Consider the following 25,312-nt stretch of genomic DNA (forward strand, 5'->3'; position numbering starts at 1 on the left):
ATGTCATTTGACGACACAGCTCGTTTTTAATAAGCGGTAAAACTATTCACATGCATAAACAAATCTTAATTAAACAGAATACTGCTAAATCAAAGAAAAGAGAATATTTAATTAATAAACTCTTTCAAAGTTTTCAAACCATTCTTTACTGCTATATTAAATTTTCTGCTACACTAATTTTTATATTTTATACTGCGTCAAGTCTTTCTTGTTTATTACTTTCAATTTCTTTGGTGTACACTACGCCTAACTGAACTTCAAACATTCTAAAATCTAAAAGTTCAAAGTTATAGAATACTATGTACTAATGTAATAGTATATCTACAGAAAGCACAAAAATATCATGGAAGAAAGAAGTTATAACATTTGCTTGTTTAACTCATAACTATCGTGAACAATAACATTTAAATTTATAAAAATTATAATTAATATAATATTAATAATATAATTAATATATAATATAATATAATTAACATACAACATAATATAATACAATACAAAATAATACAATTAATTCTATTTGTAACTGTATGTTAAACAGTATGAAATGAACAATTCAATGATTGTACAAGGAATAGCCTCAATGTAAAAACCTTTCTCTCTTCATTTCTATGACAAATACAAATATATCCTTCTAGAAAAATCTATCCAACAAACAGTGAAGTCCAACTTGTACGCAACTATTATATCTTCTAAATATTGTCTAAACAGATCAGCTATCTTAAATGCAAACGATAAATAAAAACATTCTACAACATTTTACCTACCACGTGAATTTTAATCCTCTGGTCCGAAGGAAATTCGCGTTCAACAAAAGAAATTTATTTATTAAATCAATCGCTGCATGGAACGTGCAAATTTTTAAAATTTTCGTACTTTCAAATAACGTCGAGTGGATTATACCATTATGACTTTTCTTCGTGATGTTGAAGTATTGAACAATGCATCAAAATAACAAGATTGAAAATTTATGGGAATAACTTATAACGGACCCTAAATGTTTAAACTACTGAAAAAAATCGTACAATAGGAAACCTGGATTCATTTTAAAGCTCGAAGCCTCCTTTTCAAATACATCGTTCATTTTATCCTCAAATACTTTTACATCGCGTAAGAAAACGAACGGTCAGATGAAGACGCTTTTCTTCTCATAATTACGTTCGTCGTTTACTGCGTTCAATATTTTTTTTACTTTCTCATAAACCTGAATTTATTTTTTGAAGGAGGTCCTTGCTAGATCGTGTAAAAATGGATAAAAAAAAAATGAAGATACTTCTTCTCTCGAAAATGTTGCAAATTGAAACAACATTACTTAAAAACATAAACACATGATGGGATAGAAAAATATTATAGAAAAAATATGTATATTCTATATAATATAGAATACTACTGGGTATATAAATATATTAAATATATATTAAATTATGTTAATTATATTAAATTTATAATTGTAATAATAATTATTATTATATTATTATATTAAAGTATATTAAATTTATAATTATAATAATAATTATTATATTATTGAAGTATATTAAATTTATAATTATAATAATAATTATTATTATATTGAAGTATATTAAATTTATAATTATAATAATAATTATTATTATATTGAAGTATATTAAATTTATAATTATAATAATAATTATTATTATATTGAAGTATATTAAATTTATAATTATAATAATAATTATTATTATATTGAAGTATATTAAATTTATAATTATAATAATAATTATTATTATATTGAAGTATATTAAATTTATAATTGTAATAATAATAATTGTTATTATATTAAATTCATATATAAATATAGACAATATAACAACGACGACGAGGACGACAACGCTTGAGAACAAACGAAAGAAAACGAGAACAAAAACGAGAATGGCTGTTCGTTTTCGCAATATCGCGGAGCTCGGCTGGAGGTAGATAAAGATCGGAAGACGTGCACAGAACAACAGCGGCTTCTTGCGCATCGTGGGGATGGATGCACAGTCCACTGCACGTGGGAAGGTCGTGCTATGAATCGAAGATCGTGAGATCCTCGCGGAGCGTACTTTCTATTAGAATTCACTCGGCGAAGGTTCACCGAGTTACTGCACGATCCATTGATCGCGAAATTGTCGCTATTTATCTCGACGCAATGAAAATTATTGCCATTACTGCCACGGGCAGAAGACCAATAATTTTCCTGCGATTACTGGAGTGTGGAAATCGAAAAGAAGAATATTTCTCTTTTCCTTTTTTTATATATTATTGTCATATTATATAATTTGTATTGTAAAATAAATTAATTGTACACGTGATGTTTATGTTATAAAATATATACAATTAAAATTTATGTTATAATATATATACAAAATTAAAATATAAAATTGTATATATATATATATATATATTATGTATTTTGATGCTAATAATAAATTCAAAAGTAATGTTAATTTGATATTAATAATAAATTCAAAGTTAATTAACAGATTTATATCAATATAAATTTATATCAATATAAATATTAATATAATAACAATATAAATAATATAATAATATAAATTTATATTAATCAATCAATTTATAGAAAGAGTGTAGTCCTTAAAAATCAGTCCAAGTACGTTTTTAACAATATAAATTTTTTATCATCGACAATTCGCTAAATTCGACTAATCAATCAATTATTCAATCAATTAATTAATAACAACGTTTTTATATGCAACTTGTCTGACTATATAAGAGAAATCAAATATTTATTTCTACATTTGTAACACTATTATACTTAACGCATCTGTACAATAGCAAGATATTTAATCGCGAAGTAGCAAAGACGAGTGATTAAGTAATTACTTTCTTAACAAGCAATTAATCTCTCCCCTCGAATATCAAAGTTCTACATGTAACAAAGAATACTTCATTAATTTAATTAATCTTCTGTTTAATTGGCTGTTTAATTGTAGTCAAGACACGTTGCTCGTGTCGATAGGATCGATTTTTTTTAATTAACTAAAAAATAAAATCGATTGCATCGTTTCGTCTCAGTATCTCACCGATTCTTTGCACTCGATCTGGAGGCATGAAAAATCATCAGAATCACGTTGGCATGCAACGTCTACGTTCCTTTAATACGAGACATTTTGTAGACAGACTGATCGTTGAGCAACTTGTCGCATAATTAATGAACTCGTCAATTGTATTCTCATATTCCATAACGTATTCCAACACGTGGGAAATGTATATCTGCCGTATTGCGTCTGACTTTATAGACTTTCGCGATGAATATAAACATATACGCTGTGTCTCATTTAATTGCTGTAATTCAATAATTTAATAATTAAGTTAATCATTAACTTTTATATGGTATGTCTCTTCTCAGATTTTAGATTTATTCAAAGGCTATATGAGAAACTTATTTTACTGGTCCGCGGATTTTTAGTGAGAAACATAGAAAGTAAGTATATAAAGTATTTATATATAAATATTTTATATATATTAAAATATATATATTATATATAAGTATATTAAATTAAATTATATAAATTATATTATATAAGTATATTAAATTAAAGTATATATATATATATATATATATATATATATATATATAAATTATATAAAATATTCAAAGTAGATCATTTATTGGCCAGATAATTTCCAACTTTGTAAACAAAATGATATTTTATTTAATTACTAATAATAATAAAGTAGACCATTTATTGACCAGATAATTCCACTCAGATTGTAAATTAAGTAATTATTTATAAAATATTTAATTGGTAATAAAATTAATAGATATGTATAAATGAAATAATAAAATTACAATGTGTATAATAAATTACAATTTTACTTTGTTACAATTCAAAAATCATAAATGAAACGAAATAAATGAAATGAATACAAAGCTATGAAGTTATAAACAAAAAGATCTGTAGTCTGATTATTACTCTACGAAACTTATTTATAACAATTAACAATAAAATAATTTGCAAATATTTTTCAGGCAAATTGCAAAAGAAGATTATTAATTATCAATTAATATTTAACAGAAGTTTATCAATAGAATAATAATTTATATTTATCTACCAATATTCGAGTAGATAAATATCGCGAAAATAAAATAGGATCGATCATGTTGTATCAAACATTAATCGAAGATGGTTTTAAGAATTTTAGAACAAACGATTTTGATTCAACCGATTGGAAGAACGACGTTTTCGACCGCAAGAACTGACAGCGATGATTTCTCACATACCGGACACGAAGATCCAACACGATCCAGCAAGAAGAATTAGTTAACCAATTAGAAGTTACGCAAGCCACACAGTTTGTAGAAAATTGTACGAAATGGAAAGAGGGAAAGTGAATGCCATAAATGCTATCTGGACGCAATGTCCAAACCATCATTAACAGTACAGAGTTGGGCATTATTCGAATAAAATTTTATTCGAATAAAACTTCGAATAAAATTTTAGTATTAATTTAACATATACGTAATTTAACGTAAATTATAGTGTTAATTTAACACTAGAACGAACAGAATGATCAAAACGGTTAATTCATGATCCTTCGCAAAAGGATTTAGATTTGTAATGTGAAAAAAATTACAATTTGAATTTTACAATCTTTCACGAAGAAATTTTGTGGAGTTTTGAATGACTTATAAATATGTGATCGCAAAATACGTGATCAAATAAGAGCTTGCGTTCTTTAATGTATTATAAACTTTTCCCTAATCATTATACCACGTATACAACTGCATATAGCGTGTGTAAATGTTTTTGGAGACTCGACAGATTTTTCATAAAATGAGATTGTTCTTTCGTTATATTATTGTATTTAAGTATTTATTTTGTTATTTATATTATTACAAATTTTATTGAATTTTACTAAATTTATATAAGTTTATCATAAATTTTCTCATTCGTTGTACTGTACGAATTTTAGCATATTACACGCACATCGATTCTCATATGATTTGAACACAATTAATGGAAATTTAAGCTATTATTTGAGCTACGAAGATTAAAGGATCTTCTCATTAACGATATTTAAGTATCATATTTTTCTTGAGTATACGATCTGATGAGATTAAAATATATTCAACTGGGAGAATATTATTTATTATACTAATTTTCATGAACATCTTCATCGCTTCGGTAATTCCTCGAATATTTTAAATGGAACATCTCTTGTATGATGAAGGAAGAATTTTTATTTTTAATTATGTACACATATATGTGCACATATTATTAGCACAGTTACATATTATATATAATACAATTAAATATTATATATAATATATATAATACAATTACAATATTATATATAATACAATATATTGTATATATAGTAGTACATATTATATATATGTTGTTATTATATACATTGCAGTAATCTTTAATTAAAATTCATAAAAATTCACACGTAATACTGAAAAAAATCCATTAATTACATTTCCAAACAAAATGATAAAAAACTAAAAAATAAAATAATAAAAATAATAAAATTAAACTAAAACATAAAATAATGAATGATAAAAATAATAAATAGTAAAGCTAAATAAAAAAATAAAATAATACAAAAACTAAAAAAAAAAAACATGTGTTTGTAAAAGTTATTTTCGTTTTGTATCATTCAGTTTGTTTCAATGACCACCCTTCAGTGTTTCAATGGCTACACACAATTTTCGAAGCTTGCTTATGTGTGGCCAACACGTAAATAGAATACGATACAATTTTCGTACAATTTTCTTACAGAAAAACCGACAACTCTCTCAAAGGCAACAAAACTCTTCCGTGATTCAAACTCGCGGTTGAATCTATCGACGCGTGTCTAACAGATCGCGAGGAATCCTCCGCGTTTCATCTTCCCCCTTCCTCCCAAATCTTAGACTCTAGAAGCGACTAGGAATCGGTTGTTGGCTGCGGCAACGATGAAACACGCGATCACGACGATGGCCCTGGCCGGGGAACAGGAGAGCGTTTTAAAGTAAAAGACTGCTCTCGAGTTTCACCGACTTACTTAGAACCGTGCACGGAGAAAACCGGCGTCAGTGCGCGAGAACGATTTGCCGAGCGTGGAGGAGCGTTTGCCGCTTCGAAAAAGTTTGAAACGACAGACGAGAGTAGAGAAGAACGGTTTGCCTGAGTGAGCTCGCGAGACAATTTTCCCGCGAGAATCTCGATTTGCAACGCGTTATCGAACGATCGATGACAGAGGTTGTTAACCATGTGGTTTACGTTGAAATAGTCAGACTAGTCGGGAGAGAAATCTCTGGTGTTCGTGTGCCTTGCTTGTGTTGAGAAACAAGCAGAACTGAGATAGGAGACGTATTTTCCAGAGGTAATTTCTAATAATTACAAACGGTAATTGCAGACGTAAGTCAACGAAGTAAGAGATTTAGCACTCGCGTGTTTCATATTAAAATCGTAATTAAAATATACCAGAGAGAAACATATTTTCCAGAACGTAAATCTACGAGTGATGATTAAAGTTCGTCGAGAACATACTAATTTAAAGAATCCATTATCTGTAGTGAAAAGAAAGAAATATATATCCAAACGTGTAATAATTACGAATTGCAATTGCAAAACTTAAATCCATTAAAGTGTATAAGTCTGTATGACTAAGTCTGTTGAATTAAAATCGTGGCGAGGAGAAAGAGAAAAAGTACTTTCAAATTCTATCGAGCGAGTGTCAGTAAAATTCAAAAATTGTAAAGAAAAAGTATAATTGCATGCAATGTTATATGTAATTACAAATTTAAATCGACCAGGGCGAAGATTAAAATTCATAAACTGTTCTGAGTTCTATTAAACTAACCGAAAATCCTGAAAGAGAAAGTAACACATTTCCATATTTTTTTATTAAGAATAACTAATTTTAATTCTTTAATAATTGGAATGATAAATCTATCTATATGATTTTCATCAACCTATCCTAATCAAAAATCGTGATGAAGAGATAGAAGCATATTTCTATATTTTATTAAGCTGACATTTTCAATAATTACAAGCGCAAACGAACGGTAAACTAAAATTTGTAAAAAAAATCTGCCTACATAATTTTTACCAACCTAATTTAACCAAAAATCACGGTGAAGAGATAGAAGCATATTTAATAAACGAAATTTTATAATTCTATCAAATAACATTCTTAATACTTGTAAAGCATACAACTAAACAAGTAGATCTAAATTTATCGAACGAAAATTAAATCCGTACGATTTCTTTTGAAAGGATCAATCTCGTGGTGGAGAGGAAGAGACACATTCTTATTGAGCGAGGATTCATCAGAAATCCGTTCTTGTAATTCACATTGAACCAATCTAATCTACAAATCGTGGTGAAGAGACAGAAGTGTATTTTCAAACAATGTTTCGTAATTCTATCGAGTAACATCGAGTCACAATAATTAACAACAATCGTAAATCTGAATCTGTCGAGTGAAAATTTGAAATCCGCACGGTTTCCATTTAACCGCTTGCGCTGGCAACTGATTGGCGGACCGTAACGAGTGACCAAAATCGTATAGAATAATTCGTCGCTTTCTTTTTGAACTCGTCGGCTATGACATCACTGGACAGAAACAATTGAGAAGTATTTATTATTTGTTTCTGGTTTGTACTTAAATATACTGAGAAACTATTGCAATTTTGGCAGCGTAAGAGATTAAAAGAAGCGAACATCGTGGCGAAGAGAACGAGACGTATTTCTAAAATTAATTCAATCAAATACAGCGAAATCTGCTTTAAAATCTGCTTATTAAAAGGCGAAGAAACTGCAACTGCAAACTCAAATGCCATCAGCCAAACGCTGAAATCCTTCATCCCAGAAATATTCATCACCGGTGCGATATCTTCACTCGCCTGGCCAAAAATCGTAGAAGAGAAGAGAAACAAAGCTAAAGTGTTTCGAAATAAAGTAGAAAGTTTCCACGTTGCAGATCAGAGAACAGTTTCGATTCGACTGCAACATCTCATCAGAGTGAGAGAAAGAGAGAGAGAGAAAGGAGCTGGAGAAGAGGAAGTGGAACAAAGGAACGAATTAACGGCGGGCGAGAGAAGAAGAGGTAATTAACCGGCAAAGAAAGGACTCCACCGAGCGGTTCTGCATGAACCTGGAGGATATCTTCGGTCTGTGCAACAGGAAGAACGCGATTTTCGTTATCCTGTGTACAGCGGCGATCTTCGTGCACCTGTACGGCAGGGAGGAGGCGAGTATCGAGGTGCCGATCCACCACGGCAACGTGGAGGAGCTACGGGAGAATTGGTGCTTCGAGGACGAGGAACTGTCCACGTTTCGATCGCACTGCAACGATGTGGAGGTCATACTGTCTGCTCTCGTTGACGCTTTGCACGTTTGAGCTTGCAGCTTATGGGAGGCTGGCAGGTGCGGAGCTCGTCACGCGAGACGACGGCCAGGATCACCGGGTAAGCAACAATTGAAACAGAATTACAGAAACCTGCCAACTCTCGAAATGACAAAAATTTAATTCAACAGAAACGCCACGGATCTTGCGATCTTTATCGAAACGATCCTTATGATTGTGTTATTTTGAGAAATTTAATATATTTATTACTAATTTCTCTTTTTCAATTTTAATTGATTGAACTGAAGAATAATTTTTTTTTTTTAATTTTAGCTTAAATTATTATTCAAATGGATTGATCATTATAGTAATTTTAATTTTTAGTATTATTATTGTTATAATAATAATAAATTTAAATTTAATTCATTTAAAGAATTGTATATTATTAAATTTAGTAGTTATTTAAAGAATTGTACATTGTTAAATTTAGTATTAATATTTTTAATATATAAATTGAAACAAATCACCAAACTCACCAACTCTCATATTTGTCAAAGTTACTGTCGAAATACTACCATTTCCACTATATATACTATATAATATATATCTATACTCTGCTATTTATGTTATTCGCTGGTTAACCACTTGCGCTGGCAACTGATTGCGGACCATAACGAGCGACCAAACCGTATACAACAATTCGTCGCTTTCTTTTTGAACTCGCCGATATAATATTATCACTGGATAGAAACTATTGAGAAGTGTTTGCTTAAATATACTTGAAACTGAGAAAATATTACAATTTTGAAACAAGAAATTCTCGACTTTAAAAAAAAAAAAAAAAAGACAGTAACAAAATATATCTAACAGAAGCAGAGTTTTTTTCTCTTCCTGAATTAAAATCTTCAAACTGAATCTTCGGTAAATTTCAGAGCATCGAAGGTTGGCAGCTTTCTGACACGGTTAGTTACTTTGATTACTTAGAATGAGTTGATTTTGACGATTGGAGTTTCCTTGGACGAAAGAAAGTTTAAACTTGGTATTTGCCTGTATTTGCCTGTATGATGAATGGTTAGACATTGTCTATATGATAATGGCTATACACTGGTAGTAGTTGTTCATTATGGGACGTGCATTATATCCGTTTATTCTTCTTACTAAATGTAATTTATAAAATTATGGACTATCTCTACGTGGTGCTTGTCTTTTGAACTTTCCTCCGTCCGCCACTTTGTACGTGTGAATATAAAACTTTTCTCGTGTAGAAAGTTACACAACAGTTTTACAAGCCATCAGTCGGCAGCCTGTCATTTTTAAAGCTTCAACTCAATAATTTTTCTAATTAAATTTTCTCTTCAATTAAGAGATTAGTAAAAGCATCCTTCGTCTTGTAAAAGATTTTAGAAATCATTAATCAGCAGTCTATTATTTTTTAAAAATTCTTTGCCTCAATGATGCGCAATTAAATTACGTATAATTACAATTATATTATAATGAAATTTGATCGAGAAGTTTGTAGCATCTGTCGTAGCCTGTTGATTACTCGACATTGCGAAACAGAGTCAAACTCTTTCACAAACACGCATCGATTTGAACTCAATAACGAAGCTCTTACGTTACACAATCGACGATATCGAGTGTTATATATTTTCATACCACGATATATATATAAAAAGAAAAGTTATATACAGTAACAAAGCAAAAAACAATACTTCGTATTTGTTTTTATCAGAAGTTACATCACTACTTCGAATAATCGAGATATTAATATGACAGACGATCTCTAACTTTTAGTTGCTCGTAACCGTGAACGAGCTTTGAGACAAAAAAACGTAAGCGTAATTCAAAAGGGAAAGTGGTACGACAGAATTCAGAGGAAAGAAGATTTGAAAGAGAAATGAACTATAGATTTGAAATATAAACGAATTGTAGATTCGCTCCACGTATTAATTTTACATACTATTATATATATTATTATTATATATTATACATTAATTATATATATTATTATTATGTTATATATTAATTTATTAATTTAGTATATTACAATTTGTAGTATATTAATTAATTTTTAATTCAAAGCAAATTTTCGATCTCCTTAATTAATTATTTCTTTTCATTTATTTTTCAATTTGCATCTTTCATTTAATTTGCATCGGTGTTTTTCTAATATATATAATTATTATAATTTCGAAATATAATTATTATAATATTATAATAATTATTAATTATTATTACTAATTATAATATAATTATTAATTATATTATATATAATATTAATATAATTAATTATTATTATATTAATATAATTATTATATCGAAAATTATATGTTCACATGTATTTTGAATTTTGTTCCATTCTCTGGTTATGAAACAATTGAATCTTTGTATTTACGCAACGTTGATTCTTAATTGATTAATTATTATTAGTTATTTTTGACCCAATTATTAACTTTGAGAATTCGACGAGTATTTATTCTCAATTCTTATCCGAACTTATTCATTCAAAATTGATATTACACTCATATAAATTCATAATTATTTTTAATTCCTACCTCATTGTAAATCGTTAACGAAATTGTTAATTTTATCCCAATTTTCAATTTTGTCGTTTCTTTTAATACCCGCAATTTTATACAAGTTCACACTTTATGCCAGTTCTCTCTCAATTTCTCCCCCTGATTCTCGATTCTTTTTATTTCTGGCACGTCTTTTTCTACATCGTAAAATCTCTCTGACGTCACCTGTAGCACAAAATTAGATCCACAGCGGGCAATAAAAGCAGTCGGGGCGACAAAACGTCAATAGCCAATTATTGCATTTACCTCAGCACGCGAATGAAAGAGTGAATGTCTTGTTGCGTGAACGTGGAGACTTCCACCAATCGCATATTCCCTCTTTCTCTTATTTTCACTTTAGACGAAACACGTAGATACCTAGGCAACGTACGTACATACGTCATGAAATTCTTGAGACATTTCAAAGTTCAGTTGAAATGCGTCAAACGCTGTAATACCCTACAATTCTGCGCGACAGGGCGACATCTCGAGATGTTTATTAATTCGTACCTTGCCTATTATTCGTTTTGTAATTCGACGACAGGATCGTCGTCATTTAGATTCCTGAATTTTCTTAACTAATCCTTCTAGTTATTTTAATCTTAAATGATATTAATTTTGGTTACTCGTGAAAATATATAAATGTTTTTTTAATAGGGAGTTATTAAAAATAAAATAAAATAAAATAAAATAAAATAAAATAAAATAAAATAAAATAAAATAAAATAAGATAAAAATAAAATAAAATAAAATAAAATAAAATAAAAATAATTAAGGGATATGTAATATAACAGCTCAAATTATCGACAATTTTTCATCATTCGTTAGTTCTTCATTGTACAAGGTGGACCAAAAGTTTCTTCCCACCCATTTTTTTTTTTTTTTTTAATAAAACATCAAAATATACGAGAAAACTGATTTTATTAGCTTCAAATTAAATTTAAGATCAAACATGATATTTTTCACTATGTTTTAAAAATTATCTTTCTCAAACGTTGACCAGGACAGAGTTAAATTTATGTACAGACTTATTTTAGTACAAAGTGATTTTTAGCCCATCCTGCCTAATAGGAATTCAAATTCAAACTACTACTAGTGGATTTAACTGGCAAGAATTCATCAGTTTGATCAGGCATTGATCGAAATTTGTTTTCAAACGACAGCGAAGTATACGACAAAAGTTGTCTGCAATGTTCCGAACTTTCCGTGCTAGCTACATCAGCTTTCTCTTTCTCTGGCTGTTCGTGTGCTACTATACGGCTAGTCTTTTTTTTTTTTTTTTTTTTTTTTTTTTACCTCTGTCGGCCTCGACACGCGTTTTGGCGTTTATCATCGTCAAGAATAACGCTCGAGGAATTGACAAGGAACTCGTGAGCTTTGTTATCTCTATTCGCCTCACACTACTCTAGCAGTTACATATTTTGGTACGTGGTTAGCTCAGCTAGTTGCACTGTCACACGACATAAAATTAAAATAATAATAATAATAAAAAAATGTAACTAATTTAAACAGCGGCGATGAATGAATGAAAGTATCGACGCAAATTACTATCTTGTATCAAATCCTGCAAAAAGCAGGGATTTTCTACATGATCTCTTTGTAAAAAAAATAAAACCTTCGAATTTGAAGTTGATTCATGCTCGAATAATCAAATATTTAATAACATTGTTAACGAACATAAATATTTACCAATCCATTAATTTATCACAATCAAAAACGACAATATATATCGATTTATTTTTATTTTAACTATTATTATTAACGAATTACAGTATGTTCAAATTTTAGAAAGTCGCTTTGTTATTATTCTAATAGGTAGATGTACACTTAGTAAAGATTTTTCATCGCCGCGATAAAAGTTCATAATCAACAATAGAACAGCACAATTATAAATGAACTAGTAAATATTCAGTTCAATAACAAAAAGATACAGATATGTAGGCAAATATATCTGAATAGGATTTCTATTAAAATATTACATGTACAGTAATTATAAATATTTATTAATAAGAGCTGAATGTACTTTGCATATATCTCTGTTTTTTTCATAATTAATAAAATTCACTTAATATACTAAATTGCATCCACACCTTTTAAATCTTATTAAAAACATGTAAGATGTTGAAAATTAAAAGTGATTCTGATTCAAGTATGTTATTAAACAGGTTATTAAATATCTGTACTATTTTACTAATTTCTCTTTTATATATATGATCCATAAATATTTAACTTTACAAAATTTTTCATTTTGTGTATTTTATATATTTTATATATCTTATTATATATAAAATTAATATATATATATTTACATATATAATTATATGGGTCATATAAAACTTTTTATTTTATGAAGCTAAATGTATTTACATATGTTCATATATGTATGAAATTACTTAAAACGTTGACATTGACAACATACATCAAGGCCATCGAAATCAGCACTGTCTGCAAATAAATAGCTATTACTAAATATTTGTTTTTGAATTTTATGGGATACTAACATCCTGCCCTAATTTCTTAAACGAGTTTGTAAATGTGTATATGTGTATTTATCGAATCGATGCCTTTGGTCAAACATGTAGAAACGCGATTTCAATAATTTTAAGTAATTCATGTGAAACATCATCAGATTCGTCCCCGAAATCCACGAATTCGCTACTTTCTCCTATATTTGCCACTTGTTAAAGCCACGACAGATAAAACTGGATCTTTCGAAACTTTCAACGAGAAGAAAAATATTTGTCGAGACAGATAAATATTTTTATACGTTCCCTAGATTTTTTAGTTATTTTCGACAAGGAAAAGAGATTGCGTCAGAGTGAAACTTTTCCTTCAGAAAATCAGTTCCTTTTGGATTTTGGAAATTATCGACATTTTTCTCAAGTGAAACTAGTATTTTATTATTATTATTTTATGCATCAATCATTATATATACTTTTATTCTATAAAAAGTCCCTCCTTCCTCCCTTTAAAAAAAATTCTGTTATTTGAAAACGATTAAGTTTAGATGATATTTCAGTTGTGATCAATTATTTTCTAACTTTACGAATTACAAAGAAAACTGAATGTTTCTTAAACCGATCGTAAAAATTTATTTACGAGAATTTTTCTCAACCTTTGAATTGTGTGAAAATTATATTTTTTCACTCGTTCTTGATTGCGATTGTAATTGTATTTTTCTTAGCTTTATATCTCTTCCTGTATTTGTTTGAATCATAATAGATACTTTAAAAAACAATTTTCTATGTATCTTGGAGTCATCGTTTAATTTTTCTTATTAATACGAAAAAATTATTAAATTATAATGATATAATCAAGTATTTATAATTACAATTATATGTAATTACATATTTAACAATTTAATCCTTTATACAGATAAAAACATTATTGAATTATATTATTGATTACTTAAAGAATACTACATTTCAAACAACCATAACATGAATATAAATAATAACAATCGATAAAATATCAAAATTAAGAAAAATAAAGTCAAAATCGATCAAGAATAAATTTAAAAACTAATTAATTGTAGCTCAAAGAGTTGGAAAAATTTCTACTGATATAATGATCAACTTAGGAAATACTGAAATAATGTTGTTTCTAAAATTACAAAGTTAGGAAAGTTAGAAAATATACTTATTAGAATGACGACGATTAATATGCATTTGATCATGATTAAAAAATTCAATCAAGTCCCATAAAATCAACTTTCTTTCGAGTTGATCCTACATTATACCTAATTCGATTGATACTTAGGAAAAGTGCAATTAAAGTGTTTACAGGGTGATTCTAGAAACTGGGACAAGTTGTAACTCTTCCCCTGGTGAAGCAGAGAAATTGCTCGAAGAAAATGTTTTGTTGGAGTATCTCCACGATCACGTTCGTTTTCACGATCTCTCCCTTTTCAAAATATATATATATATATTTCACAGAGTGAAAAATTTATTTTGGAAAGGGTGTAATTGCGTCCTTTGTGAATCTTTAATTGTCATCTCTGTAATTGTGATTAATTGCAATCTTTAAAAAATTCGAATTACATCTCAATCTAAAACTTAAATTTGAAAAGAAAATTAAATCTAGAAAGATTTAAAAACAAATAAAGACAGAGTTATTAATATTGTGCAATATTTTTTTAAAACACCGCAATAATTAATAAATAATCTAACTCTATGCTTATTATCAACATTCAAGTATGGGTATTTATATGTTTATAAGAAATGTGAAAAATACATGTATGTATAATATATACATACATACATACATATAGTATGTAAAAGTGTATAAAATATTCAAACTTTAATTGTATTCATAATAATAAGAATTTGCATAAGCATTTGCAATCAATTAATCGCTATTAACCCATTTACACCTTAAAAATGAATATTTCATGAGTAATAACATGGAATTATCAAGCGCAAGTGATTTGAAGAGTTTTGTACATAATAATATATGTTACCCTTTGTACTCTGACATTTCAATACATTTTTATTCTTACTATTTTACTATTATACTTTACATCTTAGAATGATTAAAATAATATATTATTTGTATATTATATATTATTTGTAATATTTACATTTCATGCAATATATATATATTACTTTTCAGAATAGAATGAACTGTAAAATGATTTAAAATAAAATAATATAGGCATGAATAATTAAATAATACTGTATATAAATATATATTGTGCATTATATATATAATATAAAAATTAAAAACAAAACATGTCAACGTGTTCAACTCATCTGACCAATTAAAATATCAATTTCCCTGAACGACGTATCTCATTTCTTCTTTTACACATCACTTACTAAGAAAACTGCTCAAAGAATCTTCCACGAACTCAAATAACTTCAAACGTTGAATTATTTTTAGAAGGAAACGCGAGGCCGACCAGAAGCCTGGGACGAAAACACGGCCGAGCTGGTGGGTAAATGGCGAAACAACGGCGAGGCCTTGGAACCAAAATGGCGAGACGGCGACACGATCCCTCTACTTCCGTTCTCCCAATTTTCCCGGTTCTCCAGGGGCAAGATCGACAACAGCGAGGAGGAGGACGACTACGATCGTCGTACACCGAAATATCGTCAGAGCAACAGGCGTGAAAATTTCCTTCGCACGAGGAACAACCATCGATCGCCATACAACGATTACGACCACGGGCCGACAGAGATCAAACGGGAATACCACGAACGAGACGAGATCTCGCCGCGAAAGAGAAATCGACCGTGGAATAGTGAAAACGCGGCTACGCTTGAAGAAACGAGGAACGACGAACGAAACAGGGACATTGAAGAAGATAAGGAAACGTCAGCGAGGCACAGAGAGATATTTCAAGCACGACCGAACGACTACGAGCATGAACTCAACGACGAGGAGTATTTAAAGCCACGACCAAGGAAACGTAGACCACCGCAAAATTATGAATTCACTCTGGTAGAAAGTGAAACGTCGTTGAACGAAGGAAGAACAAATAACAATTCTGGGCCCTGGCCGAGAGAAAATCTTCCAGAAACTACAACTAAAAACGCACCGTTCCTACAGAACGCCGTCGAGTTGAAGTCTCTGTTGAAGATGCAACAGGAGGAAGGTTCGAGCTTGTCCGAGATCCTGCAGCGGAGGAATCTCACGCTGAACGATCTCTTGAAGGGTAAAGCCGACGTGATCAACGCCCTGAAGATGAAAGACGTTGAGGAGAGCCAGGATTACGAAGAGACTGCGAGAATAATGACCAATTCGTTCACGAAACTCATCACCACCGAGAGACCGCAACGGACGTTCACCATGTCGCAGAAATCTGCAAAGGCGAAGAGTTCCGAGAGAAACGAAGAGGAATTGATAATCCCGATCGTTCCAGCGAGTACAAACTTGCAAAACAGCCAGACGAGCGCGAGAGAACCCTTGAATAAAGTAAATGGCGGTGAAGTAGTAAACGTAACGACTGGAAAATCGATTCCAGCTAACGTCGATGCTACTCGAGTTGCGATGACGACACCGATGCCGTTACCGGTCGCAACGAATTCCATGGAGCTCATGCAAGCGGACGATGCCGGCGCGAAATCGCCGGGCGGTGGTGAAATCCGAGCCGAGAGTTTCGACGAGGACGAGATCATGGAATTCTCGGATTTCACCGATTACAAGAAGGGACGGAACGGCGTGTCGCCTGTGTGGCTGATGATGAAAGATGTAGAGGCTGGCGAGACACCGAAGCTAGCGAGTTCCAAGGGCCACTTCGAGGACAGAGGGTCCACGTTGAGCATCGAGAAGATACTGCGTCCCACGGAGCGTTCGAAACTGACGTACAATTTGCCTGCGAGTCCTGGAAACCAAGGACAAGGTTTTAACGACTCGAACAGCATCAACAGAAGTAGAATGTTCAAAGAGGAAGAGCAACGCGTAACCGTAAACTATTCTGAGGAAGATTATGGCAGTTCTTCTGAGAAAGAATACCAGAGTGATACACCGGATACAGTGATGTATTACGATCTGGAACAGAGTACTCAAATCGGTAACTTCACTGATATGGGTAAAAGTGAGAGTGATATGAGTAAAACCATAATGAAAGAGTTAGAATCTGCGTTGGATGCAATGTCTCGTGACGTCAATTCCACGTTGGAGAATCGTCACGCCCTTTCGATTAGTCCACTTGTGGAAAAGAATGATAGTGATAATCTGAAAAATCATCAGAATAGAAATACAACTGGGAAGAAGAGTTATGACGATATTATATCAGAGGTGGAGCCGGAAGCTCGGGCCGAGATCTTTGAATTGTTTGCCTCTGGATCGGCAGGAAAGAGGTTGGAACGTCTTCTTAAATCGAGAAATATGAGTCTGGAGGAACTGATTGCGCTGAGGCAGAGGGGATCTAGTAAAGTTCATCTAGCCGAGGTGTCACGGATCAGAGCTCACAAGTCAAATGACAAATATGCGGTAAAAGATACAGATGATTTGAAAGCAACGGGTTCCTCGTCGTCCAAAGAAGGAAAAGCAATAGTGAATCACGAAAACTACAACAAGGGAGTTGACAATTATTTGTCACAGTCGACTGAAAATTTGAAAACCATTGATTCATTGTCAAATTCAATGGATCTCGTTCGTCTTGAGGATGGTACGACTGAACAATTGGTACCTAAATTAGAATCGAAGGTCAGCAATGAAGATATAGAGTTTAACACCTCTCCGAAGATGGACATTGAGAAAGATGAGAGGGAGAGACATCGTACGGTGGAGATTGTTGATCTGTTAACAACGTTCGATTCTTTTCCATTTATAAAGGATATTCAGCGAGAGTTCACCGATCAGTATGATAAAGAAGAGAAAAGGAAATTGCTGGTGCAAGACAGCAATGTTGGCGTGATATTTATGAACAACGACGCGGAAATGATACGCGCGAATGACACTTCAAACGTCGTAGAGTCCGGTTTCGTCAAGGAGATCGTGAAGCAGGAACCGAGTTCCATCGACATTCAGGCCGTGTACGGCAATACCGGTAATATTCTCGACGAAGATGATAGCAGGAGCAAGAAAGGAAAGTCTCTTTCAAAAGTGAAACCAAGCATAATAGCGAGTGGCGCAATTCTTGGCGTAACTCTTGTAGTCTTCCTGGCGATATTCATCGTGTGCAGAATCCGACAAAAGCAGAAATATAGGTACAAAAACACGTTTTCCAGAGCGGTGTTTCAAGGTCCAGTGATGACGGCTAGGAAACTATCGAACTCAAGCAGCCTAAGCACAGTGATGGTCAACGTGGTGGCCACATCAACGACGAAAAGGCCAGAGAAAAACGAGAATCAAGAACCTACAGAGATGGATTCTAAGAGTGATATCGATAACGACTCGTTAGATGCTAATGACAGCTGGGAAACCATACCTGATTATATGAAATAAACTTATTTAATTGTATTTGCAATATTATACCTCCCCCCTAAAAAAGAAAGCAAAAGAAAAGAACAATAACAGTATCCTCACATTTATATAAGTTAAAGCATACATATATTAATTGTATACTTTAAGTTTAGAGCTCATATTCACTCAATGTGAAAAGCACAAAATACCACACGGAATTAAGCATGGTTGTCAAGTAATATACTTTTTTTATCGAACCTGTGCACTGACTTTGTAAACGTGGACGATTGTACATACGACTGTATAGAGCTTCTGATAGATTATTCCAATAATAAGATCTAGTATGACTTAATGTTTAGGTTATATTCATGTAACTTTATATCGTATAAGATATCGTTATTTTAGTACTCCTTTTAATATTGGAAAACTTAGTAGATTTCTTATGTTATAAACTCATCCTTTAAACTTACATATACATATTTATTTAAACAAATAACTCATAAGCGAAATAAATTACCTTTTATATAAAATACGAAAATATTATGATCATTATATTTTATTACTCACCAGTATCTTTCATAAGTAAAAACATCCCTGAGTATAGTAGATACAGCATTATTGTTGTTTTGGAATACCTTGTTAAAATAGGAATACTGCCTTGCAATATTTCGGCATTGTTTCAAAGCGGCCTCTACAACAAAAGTTACATCAAAATTTTATTGCCAAAATCTCGATAACAATCAGTAAATTAACAAAAGTCAACTCCAAAGCAATCACAATTATTTTTTGAAATCTTGTACTATGAATTCATAGTTCAATATCAATTAATCCTCTTAATATCTTACAATTTATCTATACACCATCCAGAATTATAAAACATCGTCGTAAGAAAATAACTTTGCTTTTCATCAATTTTTATGCTTTTGATCAGTAAAAATATTTTCTATTATAAAAACTCATTTTGTAAAAATAAGATGTCACAGAGAAATTGAACCAAATAGACCCAAGGTGTTTGTGGTAAAAATTGTGAAATTAATATGTTAGTCTTATCAGTACTAAAAGGATTAATATCACTAATAATTAATAGTCTGCATTTTTGAAGATGAAGTTTGTTGCTTTTACAATTTAATATTACTTTTCATTGTTAAAGTTATCACCTCATCATTGCAAACGCTTGATTAGAAAAAAAAAAGATTAAAATTATATACTGAAATAAATTTTAATTAACTGTATTGACGTTTACCTAACGTAGGGCTGCCTTTAAGCTCAATCATATCAGCAGCGGTCATGTATAACACAGTCGTGTAGGTGGTGGGAAGGATATCCAAATAAGGCTTCCATTTCGAATTTTCTTTGTGTCTCTCAATGAGGAGGGCAATCGCAAGTGCTACTTGCGGCATGTGTTGTATCAACGGATCGTTTAGAATAGCGATCAACTCCGGAGCCGCGTTATGAGTACTGAAAATAAGTCCTCTCGGTATCCTTAAGATCAGCTCGTTCTCTTGAAAATTACGTTCCGCTTTCAAGCCTAGGTCGTAACCCGGAAATTCGGCAACACTCGCTCCATCTAAATTCGCGCCATTCTCTTTCAGCCAGTTTATGAATTGTCCAATCCCCTGGGACCGTTTTGGCGACTCCGTCTTCATTTCCTCCAACCGTTTAACCTTCTCCAAAATCGTTGATATCTCCACGTAATTGTCCCATAGTTGCGTCACGTATGCTGAATTAATACTCACTATTTCAGAAAAAAAAAAGAAGAAAAACATGAGAACCAAAAAAATACTTCGAAAAAATTCTTCTACAATTTCTAAAATCCAGGAGGTTAAACGAGATATATGATACATATTTCGTGAATTTTAGATCTTTAACGATATAAAATTCGCAAAGTGATCTTGCGTTTGGTATTGAGATGCATTTGTTTAGCATTCGGTGACAACAATATTTAACGCGACTGTTCGATATTTTGCAACCACGTTAAACGAACAGAAGTGCAGAAAATAGTAGAATTGCAGAGAGAATATATCGACATTATAAAGGCATGTTGTATAAAAAGCGTACTCACAAACAAATAGTTTTTCGCACAAGGCATTTATTTCGTTTCTTTTCGCTAATGATAATTGCCTTTGGTGTGTAACGTGTTGTTTACTTTTAGACGATCCGTGAGATTTTCTTCTGCCCATGTTTGTACTATCTCACGGCGCTTTCGTGACTTCTTCTCGCATTCAGATGCATTATAATGTGTAACGCGCGCCTACACGACTGGCAAGAATAAACACTTTTCGCCGAAACGAAAATAGAACGTTCGACGATCTGGCCTCTCCGTCTCGGGCAACATAACCTCAAAACTGCCGAGTAGAGCTACCACTGTTCCCCGTGTATCACGAACACCGTTGCACTTTATTGATTTTCAATTTCTGTCGGGGGTCACCTACTTTCGCAATTACGCCAAACTCCTTGTTGGAATTTACCCTTGATTGTTCTTTCCTCTTTTTCCCTCCGAGACACGCGCCCATGCCAATTCTCCTGAACAAATTTAAGACACGTTCAATAGTAAAATTGGCCGTAACGTTGCATTTATATAACAAAAAAAAAAAGTAACTTTATTCGAAAGTAACGATTGTATTATTTACATTGACATTTACGCGACATGACACCTCTTTCTAAAAAAAAAAAATGCAAAATATATCTACAGATACATATATACTTATTATATAAAAATTTAAGTGTCATATTTTTCATTTCTTTGTATAAAATTGTTCAATGAAATAGAATGAAATAATAAAGTAAAGCATAAATAACAAGAATTTCTTTTTAGTATAAGATTTGTATTGTACAAAGTATGCAAATAAACAAACGATTTGATAAATCTTTAAGAATAAATTTATATTGCCTTTATATTGTTATATATAAAAATTATCATTAAGGAGGGTCCAAAAACATGTAGCTGAGATAATTATTTACAAACAGAAAATCAAGGCTCTAGTTCCTATTTTTATCTATGTGTGTAAATTTAGCTACAATATTCACAGAAAATCACAAACACATAATACATATATGTAAAATATACAAGAATGTTGAATTCCATGTCATTAAAAAAAAAGTGCATTAAAGAAAAAATTACAAGATACAAAAACACAAAAAGAAATAATAATAATTGAAATAAAAGTTTGGAAAATGTTTTTAATTTTGAAAAAGATAAAAATCTACTAATAGTTTAACATTTATTAATTTCATATAAAATTATTTATAATACTCACATTAAGGCTAATAGTCATATATTTATCCTTATATTTATTTTCATAATATTCACATTTTATATTTAACGTAAAAAATATTTTCTTTTATATATTTAAGTCGTTGACTAAGAGTTCATTTTTAGAACCTCCTTAATTATTTATAAATTATTCGATTTGTGTACAACTAAAAAATAATATAATAAAACAATAGAGTTTTTCCGCTGCAAAATACGATAACTACTAATTATCCATTTTTTTTACAAAAATATGCCAAAGTAGAGGCGATAAATATGATTTGATTAAGAACAGAATCAATGTAACAGTTAATATTATTAATTGAAATATTTTATTTACTAATCTCACTTTATGTAAAATTCTTTTATTTAAAAATTATACATATAATTTTTCATAATAAAAACATTTCACATTCGTTTATCTTTATCACTTGAATATAAGATCTAATTTTAGATCACACTGCTATACTGTTTTGAGAATAACATCAAAAAAATAAAAAACGAAAAAAAGGAGGAATAACATCTATATTAACTACTGAAAAATTGAAAAATCTTGATTAAGAAATTTATCATAACAGCATAATTTGTACAGAGTACGTATAACTCACTACATTTTTACATTGTATATGAATACGTATTATGCAAAATTATAAGTACATTCTTATCTACATATTACTTATATATTTCTTGATATTTCTTTGCAGCGGAAAACTCGTATCTTAAATACTAAAGATACGCATACAATTATTATATAATTTAATCATATATATTGTTATTTATACATCCTAACCTCTAAATAGAGCCTTAAAGATTTTATGATCTTCTCTTTCACTGCTATTTTAATAGAAATTTAACGAGATTTGTTACATATGATGAAATTAAAACTATAATTTGTTTGGGCTCAATGAATTGTGTATGTGTATATGTCATAAAAATCCTACAGTTTGTAAAAACTTAAAGTAACATACTTCATCCCCTTAATAAATGTGTGCGATATTTTCATAAATTTTAGTTCAATATAATTATTTTAAACATTTACAATTCTTTTTCTATATTTCAGACAATTCTATTCACCATAGATACACGTTACAGTATACCAAATTAAATATATATCATATATTCCAAGTACTGTAGTTTATAAATGTTAAGACTTTCATGATTTTTAAACAATTTATACAAGGATACCAGCTTCTTATGGATTTTTGCCTTGCAGCTAAAATAGCACGCGATGCATTTGTGGTCCCTTGTTTCACTAAAGTATTCAAGAAAAACAGTATTCATGGTCACTGTAGAGTGTATCAATATATTCAATTGAAGGGGAATTGTTGAAGACTACAAAACATATAGTACATAAATATTAAATTACTTTTCATCCAATACGTAACTATTGGGGCAAATTGTGCCGACGCTATGGAATCAATTTACAAAACTTTTAATTTTCTCACATCAGGTATTTTTTTCTTCCCTTTCTAGTATATGTATATTCATACATATTGTTTCTTTTTTTTTTTCTATTGTGTAGCAGTATCTGAAATGCTTTGCCGCCACGTAGCATGAAAAGGAATCTTCAAAATTTTAACCCTTGTTTTAGGCAATGCAGTTAGTAAAAGTTTCTGAAGTTGTGGTAATGGTAATATATCCACTTGAGGATTTGTTATATTTGGCTGTTGTTTATCATCACCTAAAAAAATGAAAGAAAATACGTAGAATTAATTATAAAATACATTTACATTTTTTATATATAATACATAGAGATGTACATATATTACATAGATGTATATATTTTAAAGACACATGCAAGTACCTTTTTGATTGTCATTTTCATCCTCAACATCCTCGATTAATTTTAAGCAGGGCACTGGTTTTAAAACTGGTATCGAATCTCCAGTAACCTGTTTACTCATTAGATTACACTGATCAACAAATAATTCTGTAACCCTGAGTAACTCAAGTGTAACGCCCCATACGAAATGCGTCAAATTATTTGATAATTCAGTAACACCTCCAAGAACCATATTGTTGGATGTTGCCGACTGAGATATGTACGTTGGTATAATCAATAATCTTTTAATGTTTTTGCAGTTCGCAAGGTATTTATCAAAACCATTCTTAACGTCAAAATTAACCAGTTCCATTTGAATCAAATTTTGCAATTTAGACACGCCTTCCAAAATGTCAAATGTACAACATGAACCTTGTCCTTTTTCCAGCCTAAGACGTTCTAATTTTTGTAATTTTATTAAAACTGTGGTACCAAATTTATCTGGGAAGTCCGAACATTCACCCAATTCTAGTGTTTCTAAATTTACTAAAGTTTGTATTATATCAATTCCTTTCTTCCCAAGTTCCTTAACCGATGTTAAACTCTGTGAAATATAAATTTGATTTAGTTATTGAAAATACAATTCAATAATTGCAATTAAAGAATGTAAATAGAAATAATTATATACTCACCAACTGTGTCAATTGCGTTAATTCTTGTAAACGTGTGAGATCTTCTTGCAATGACATTCCACTGATTGCTTTGAGCCTTAATTCTTGACAACGTTTAAGATTTCCAACTGATTCTAAATTCAAAGAATCACATTTTATCGACATTGCACTTAATACTTCTAATTGAGGGCAACTTCTGATAACTTCTTCAACAACCATCACAGGACATTTACACAATTCTAGTTTGACAAGGCTAGTTACACGTGGTATTACTAATAAAAACTTTTTCCAAATGCTGTCGGATTCGCCTGCCACAAGCATTTTTCGAAGATCTAAATGTTGAGTACCACGCCTCTGTAATGTATCAGCTAAACCATCCCAGTCTGTTACTTGACTATTTTTCATTCGTACAGTTTTCCACAAAGAAGGATGTGCCGCTAAATCTCGCCACATTTTACACACTCTTGCAGCCCGAAGTAATTCTTGTACCTTAAGATACTGAAATATACGCAGCAATGCATGATAACCAGCACAAACTGAATCCATAAAGTGCTGCTGTTGTTCTGCGTCCTGTCGATTTTGTTTCCTTCTGAAAGTATTAAAATAAAGATACTTTTAGGCGATTTCACTTTTACAGCAACTGGCCTATATAATAAGGGTATCGTCTCTTATATGTATGATGTTGGTTATAATTAAAAAAAAAAAAATTTTAAAAAAAGAATAATTTTACATTGCTAATGAAATCCTTTTTTTATAATACCAATGAAAGAATTATAATTTTTAAAGAGGCTTCTAAAGGACCAATGATTTGCAATAATTTTGTACTATGTTAAGTAAAATATGTGTGAAAGCCTCTGAAAAAGAGGGGCGAACATTTTTATATTTTAAAATAGAATGAAGATATAGTAACCAAAAA

General features: G+C 30.8%; 3 protein-coding genes across 9 annotated transcripts in view; 1 reads left to right on the top strand and 2 right to left on the bottom strand.

Annotated features, from left to right (window-relative positions):
* LOC122528419 (actin-histidine N-methyltransferase) overlaps nt 1-21,305 on the bottom strand; it is a 31,516-nt gene extending 10,211 nt beyond the window's left edge. The window contains exons 1-3 of the mRNA XM_043653500.1: nt 20,776-21,305; nt 19,957-20,448; nt 19,281-19,404 (exon numbers count right to left, since the gene is read on the bottom strand). Coding sequence (XP_043509435.1) covers nt 19,281-19,404; nt 19,957-20,448; nt 20,776-20,893 — 734 coding nt within the window. The 5' untranslated portion in view covers nt 20,894-21,305. The remainder of the gene's footprint in view (nt 1-19,280; nt 19,405-19,956; nt 20,449-20,775) is intronic.
* On the top strand, nt 7,576-18,770 carry LOC122528416. Its single transcript, XM_043653496.1, has 2 exons — nt 7,576-8,425; nt 15,744-18,770. Exons 1-2 carry the CDS (start codon nt 8,312-8,314, stop codon nt 18,753-18,755), a joined length of 3,126 nt encoding a protein of 1,041 aa, XP_043509431.1. The 5' UTR covers nt 7,576-8,311; the 3' UTR covers nt 18,756-18,770.
* A 1,665-nt stretch (nt 21,306-22,970) lies between the features above and the next one.
* LOC122528414 overlaps nt 22,971-25,312 on the bottom strand; it is a 7,884-nt gene continuing 5,542 nt past the window's right edge. For all 7 annotated transcript variants that reach the window (XM_043653492.1, XM_043653494.1, XM_043653493.1 and 4 more), the window contains 3 exons: nt 24,418-24,985; nt 23,768-24,329; nt 22,971-23,644 (listed from right to left, as the gene is read on the bottom strand). In XM_043653492.1, coding sequence (XP_043509427.1) covers nt 23,475-23,644; nt 23,768-24,329; nt 24,418-24,985 — 1,300 coding nt within the window. In that variant the 3' untranslated portion in view covers nt 22,971-23,474. The remainder of the gene's footprint in view (nt 23,645-23,767; nt 24,330-24,417; nt 24,986-25,312) is intronic.

Source organism: Frieseomelitta varia, unplaced genomic scaffold (genome assembly GCF_011392965.1).
Source record: "Frieseomelitta varia isolate USP_RPSP 00005682 unplaced genomic scaffold, Fvar_1.2 scaffold_250, whole genome shotgun sequence".
NCBI lineage: Eukaryota > Metazoa > Arthropoda > Insecta > Hymenoptera > Apidae > Frieseomelitta > Frieseomelitta varia.

What these genes read in the sequence shown, in the direction of transcription:
- LOC122528416 (XM_043653496.1), top strand. Translation starts at nt 8,312, where the DNA reads ATGTGGAGGTCATACTGTCTGCTCTCGTTGACGCTTTGCACGTTTGAG. An exon ending in ACGACGGCCAGGATCACCGG is followed by an intron (nt 8,426 to 15,743) that starts GTAAGCAACAAT and finishes AATTATTTTTAG; the next exon opens with AAGGAAACGCGAGGCCGACC.